This window comes from Hesperophylax consimilis, chromosome 26, assembly GCF_061612785.1.
Source record: "Hesperophylax consimilis isolate HC1 chromosome 26, BYU_Hcon_1.0, whole genome shotgun sequence".
NCBI lineage: Eukaryota > Metazoa > Arthropoda > Insecta > Trichoptera > Limnephilidae > Hesperophylax > Hesperophylax consimilis.
In genome coordinates, this window is record NC_142861.1 from 21,212,160 (window position 1) to 21,218,159 (window position 6,000).

The following is a 6,000-nucleotide window of genomic DNA, read 5'->3' on the forward strand; positions in this document are numbered from 1 at the left end:
TTATATATATTATTGAAAGTTCGAAATTTTCTCTCATTGGAAATTCTAACATCAGTTTACCACGCTTTAGTACAATCAAATCTCCAATACGCTGTAATCAGCTGGGGATCTGCATAAAAAACAAATCTACTCCCTGTTGAAATTGTACAACGTCTAATCATGAAAATAATATTGAAAAAATCAAGAGATTATCCAGCACACCTAAATTTTGAAGAATTTAAAGTATTAAAATTAAATGCTCTTGTCCGAAAAAACATAATAACTGAAATAATAAAAGAAAAACAAAATCACTGCTTTTTAACTGAAATTCGTATTCGTCAAAAACATATATTTCCAACACAAAAATGTAACACCACTTTTGCTCATCATCATTACATATATCTAGGAAAAAAATACTTCAACAGCGTACCCGAATTACCACTATTTTGTCGTTGAAAATAAATTCTGCATACGGTTTACTAGTTCTTTTAATAATACCGTGCAAATTGCTGGCTGCGTAAAATCTTGACAATAAATCCCAATTCGAGTAATCCTAAGTCCTGGCTTTGGCTTATTTCCAAAATCGAATATTACGTCACACTATTATTTAGTTTGAGATACTTACACAAATTTACATACTTACCTTATTCGATTTTGCGTCGCTACGCAATACAATTTGTACACGGTTCTGTTATAAACGAACATTCAGACTACGCAGAAAAGTCTCACAATAGACTATGCTGTAAACCTTTGCCTTACTTAAGCGAACTTTACTATTCTGTGCAGGGTTTGGTTAGTGGTTATTCTATGGGTCATCTTTTGACTAAGGTAGTAGAATATTGAAAGCATTCTCGAACCCTCCTGGTGCCAAAAATACGGTCACGTGGTTTGCCTCCAGCTCATCGAAATAATTCCCATATTTCATGTTAGGGAAGTCTTTCAATTAGTAGTCTTCTTCTTTGGTGGTGGGGTCAGAGGGGGACATCTAGATCTGCGAGCCATTTTAGGGCCTCAGGCGTCGCCATGTGAACCTCATCAATCCCGTCGGGGAATGAATGGAGCGGGCATAAGTAGTTTATGATATTTATCAATACATCACTTTTTATTTAAATTTGTGTAGCAAATACCCATTATCCTATCACAGCATAAACAATTCGTAAAATAATGCTTGAATGACGAATTATATAAAATTATTCCCTTCACTTCATTTTAAGATGTCATTTGGATGTAAGTTTACAGCACTTTTAATCTTGCAGTTTATTTCCGTTATTGTTTTTATATAATAGTGGTGCAAACTTTTATTCGTGAGAATTATGATATGACAATTTTTATTTATATTTCTGACGTTCACCCTTCAAGGGTGTCATCTTTACTATATTGTGTAGATAAAGGGAAGACGAATATGCGAAATTATTTGGAAAATTGGAGAAAATTATGATCAGACTTAGAAGAGATGAAATGTTGCATGGAGGGGAGAAAACTTCATATGATTATAGAAAAGAGGATATTTGTATTCAGAGTGATAACCAAAAATATATTATGATTAATTATAATTCCCTCTTCTAAATAACAGAAAGTAAAATCTGCGGAGTCAATCTCTTGAATTTTAAAAAGATGAGATGGAACGGAGCTATGTATGTCCAATTATTTTCATTCGAATATGTTAGGAAATATCTTTTTCATTTGAAAACAAAAAATAATGAAATTTTTGTTTAATTTGTGATCTTGGCACCAAAGAGAGTCAGCATGGGTATCAGTTTTAGAAAATTGTTTAATTTGCAATCTTGAAACAAAGAGAGTGAGCAATGGTATCAATTTTATAAAATTCCATAAAGTATAAATAACTCGAAAACCGTTTAACTTTTACTAAATATGAAATTCAATAATTTTCGGAACGGTCTAGGGGACCCCATAGACAGTTTAAAAATTATCTACCACTAACCTGACACCCTGTATATAGAGAGGAATATTCTACGTAAAAAGAATTGATCAGGTGCTGAAAAGTGAGCATGTAATATGGGTACTTAATCCAGTGGTAATCTTAATAGATCGACTAATTACCGGTTCTTCATAGTTAGATACATATAATGTATATTAAAAATTATCTACCACTAACCTGACACCCTGTATATAGAGAGGAATATTCTACGTAAAAAGAATTGATCAGGTGCTGAAAAGTGAGCATGTAATATGGGTACTTAATCCAGTGGTAATCTTAATAGATCGATTAATTACCGGTTCTTCATAGTTAGATACATATAATGTTCTCTCTATTTACAAATTATAAAATATTATCTTATGTTTAGAGAGAGACTACAGGAGAGGAACAGAATTTGATGTTGAAAAGATTAAAGCGAGCTTTAAAAGAATTGGTTTCGAGGTTCAAATCAATAATAATCTATCATCCGACAATGTCCGAAAAACTCTGGAAAAAGGTATGTTTATAATTTTGACTTCCTTCGGGCTATATTAAAAAACTAGCTAACTTTTTTTAAATTTAAGAGTAAATCGTTGCATTGAATCTTTACGGGGATATTGGTTTGAAGTTCATAATACTTATGAACTTACTGATCGTACTGGTACTGATCTTACTGGTCGTACTGATTATGTGGCTGATGGATTGCATCACTAGCACTATTCAAATATATTGGTATCAAAAGATACCCACCGAGTGAATAAGTGGTCCATTCATGTTGGTCTTTACAAACACTTGCTATTTATCTAAGTGATTTCTCATAAACTACACATAAATTTTTTTTTAGGCAGTCTATGTGAAGAACCGTCTTGTGAATGTGGACTTTGGCACGAAGGAGATGCTCCAACAGACTACAGTGAAGACACTTGTATAGCTGTTGCCATAATGAGTCACGGATATGACGGTTGCTTTCAAACAATTGACGAAAATATCAGTATAGTAAACGTACAAGGAAGACTCAGTATGGATAGTTACAAAAAGGAGGAAAGGAAAGATCTTTCCGGAAAACCGAAACTATTTTTCCTGCAGGTATCTATTTAATCAACTAAAATATATTAAGAGCTCACTTACACACCTACAGTAATGACTATTGTTAACTCTTCCGGCTCCTGAGATATTGCAGCACAATTTCACTCTTTCAGTGAGGGACAATTTCACTCTTTCACAGTACTTCGCCACCGTTTGTGAACCGTGTGGCGCAGATCGTAATCATCTACCAACTTTAAAGTCATTGCTACCTTAATTGTCTCCTTTGATGGCCCTCATGGGGCATTCAAAAGTTAGAATAAAACGATTCGTTTTGTATGCTCCTGCCCTTTTTATATTTTTTTGTCTATATATATTCATGGATTTCGATCTGCGTTTTACAAGCGGTGGCATTTCAGAAGGTATGCAGAGGTAGTGTATACGAGTACATTAGATTATTTGTGGAATTTTTTGACATTACACTACTACTTAATTACATACCTTCTAAAATTGATTTTTTTTTTTTTTTATTGTTTTTGTGTTTAATTCGTAGAACTCCATTTAATTTTTTTATAAATTTAATTTAGATTAAATTAAAGCTGTCACAATAATAAAAAACTAAAACACTTGCAGAACTTAATAATAATATTATCAAATTTAATCTAAATTAAATTTATAAAAAAATTGATTTTTTTTACTAAAAGGATGACTGTAATACTGTTTGTTTAAGAAGGACAATATTTCACAGAATTTGATCAATTTGTCAAATTTTAAAGTTGATTTTATGCATTCTGTGACGGTTCTATTCAAATTAAATTATTATTTTAGTTTTGTGAAACATCTTTTCAATAATGATATTTAAATGTAACTTGAATAGAACCTTCACAGAACTACTTCACTAAACTTAGAAAAATGATAAATTGTCAAAATTCTGTGAAACAACCCATTCTTAATAATTGCCATCCAAATCGAGTCGGTCTTTAAAGATCGCTTTGGATAGCCGTGATTCCTGGAAGGTCTAATTGAGAAATTTTCGATTAATATAAGTTCATTTTTACTTACAGCTATAAATGGATTCGTCAAAATTCAATCTAATACTGTTATAAATGTATAGTTCTAAAATACTGAATTATTTCATTCCTGCCCCTGGAAAAAATATTTATTTAATAAATAAATCGTATACTAATACTGTGTGGGTTTTAGTGTATTTTATTAACCTTTTTATCTGCTAATATCACTAATGTAGCATTTTGTTTGTTCCCAAAGATGTGCCGAGAGGGGTGTAACCAGAACATTCGACCATTGCAGTTTGATGATATCCTGGTCTTCCATAGTTGTTTCCCTGGAAGTAAATCTAAGCGAGATACCGACGAAGGCTCCTGGTTCATTCAGAATCTATGTGAAATAATCGATACAATTCCACGTGGTGCAGCCGTTTCGATGGCTGATATTTTACAAAATGTGCAGCAAAGTTTTGTGAATAAACATGGCAATGAACAGATACCTGTTATTTATAGCACTTTGACCAAAAAACTTATCATAACTTCTCCAAAGCCCATAAATCCAAAGATATTTGCAAAACTATAAATTTGATGAAAACCAAAATTTGAAGGACAACTTTAAATGAATTTGCCCAATATTGGTTGTAGATATTTCATATTTATCAAAACGGTATGGTAAACATGTGTAAATTGTAGCAAAGTTTGTTGCTGTTGAGATTCAATTATTTATTGCAATTGACATCACCCCGTCAATGCGTCGACATAATGTCGACAAAACAATGGCTACGATATCGTAGACGACGTAGATCATATTATTCATTTCACGGTGCAAACTATGGATAAAAAGAAACTGCCAGTGCAGTATGACTCCACCACTAGTTTATTGACTTAAAACAAGCTTTTGATGGTATAAATAGAGAAAATTTAAGCTTCAAGTATTCAGACTAACAGACATCCTACATCAGAAACTAAAACACATATAAATGGAAAAAAACAGTTAACGCACAGGACCATAATCAAGTTCGGTAAGAGCCAATAAGAGTGGCTTCATTAATGGATTATATACCAGATATGTGCAAATATTGCTGATGATATAGTAATGATTAACAGATCTAAATAGAGCACGATTCTGTATATCAATGAAGCAGTCAATCAGGATGAGATCACCACGGGAAATGCCGAGGACTGGAGGCGAGTGGAGAGAATTTGGGAAGGAAGACAGTATAAATTCTATTCAGTGACTTATGTTTTGCTTGAACTTTGAATTAATTTAATAAAAATTATTATTTATAAGAGAAGTATTAACGGTGTTGGTTTTCTTCATTGCGTATTTGTTGATTTTAAAATGTATGGTCATCATTTTTTATAAACGAAATTTAATTGTCGATATTTTTGGAAAAATAAAAATTATTAATATTGGAAAAAATTACATTTGTTTAAATAACTATCCCTCATTTTAAATATATAAGATAATAAATAAATTTATAAAAATTTACCGGGAAAATTTTATTCAGCCATTCCTGAGCACATTTGGAGTTTAAACAAATTGTTTAATCTTTTTTTTTTGGAATAACTTAATGTGTAAAACTTCAAATTTTAATATTTAATTATTGATGACAATATCAGCAATTCCTAAACGAATATTTGAAACCGAAGAAGCCTTGCCTTGCTTTATACGCCTTATCCGCCTTATAATATACACTTGCCGTGCCCCGGCAAGGCAAGGGTCTTGGGTTCGAGTCCTAGATGTGACCGTATCTTTTTCTGATTTTCTGTTTCAAATATTCGTTACGGAATTGCTGATATAGTCTTCAATAATTAATTATTTAATCTTTGAAAACAATTTAGCGACTCTCAAACAAAATTTATAAAAAAAAGATTCGGTCGCATCTAGGAATTAAACCTAGGACCTCAGCCTCAGCTTGCTAAACCCTCTCTATGCACATGCATTTACAAGTGGAGTTTATGCACATTCATGCAAAAATAGGATGCTGGCCGCTGAGTGTTTTTTTAAATCATATTTAGAGTAAGAATATTGTTATTCAAACAATTTCGACTACTGACAAACTTTTGTAAATA

At 32.0% G+C, this 6,000-nt stretch overlaps 1 protein-coding gene across 2 annotated transcripts in view; it reads left to right on the top strand.

Moving 5' to 3' along the window:
* The window catches only part of LOC149411288 (uncharacterized), a 28,981-nt gene extending 23,678 nt beyond the window's left edge, over positions 1–5,303 (top strand). Inside the window, exons 6-8 of one of the 2 annotated variants that reach the window (XM_089647192.1) lie at positions 2,286–2,414; positions 2,742–2,983; positions 4,187–5,303. In XM_089647192.1, coding sequence (XP_089503318.1) covers positions 2,286–2,414; positions 2,742–2,983; positions 4,187–4,507 — 692 coding nt within the window. In that variant the 3' untranslated portion in view covers positions 4,508–5,303. The remainder of the gene's footprint in view (positions 1–2,285; positions 2,415–2,741; positions 2,984–4,186) is intronic. The other variant, XM_089647193.1, reaches the window with a different exon arrangement.
* Positions 5,304–6,000: the final 697 nt, after the last annotated feature.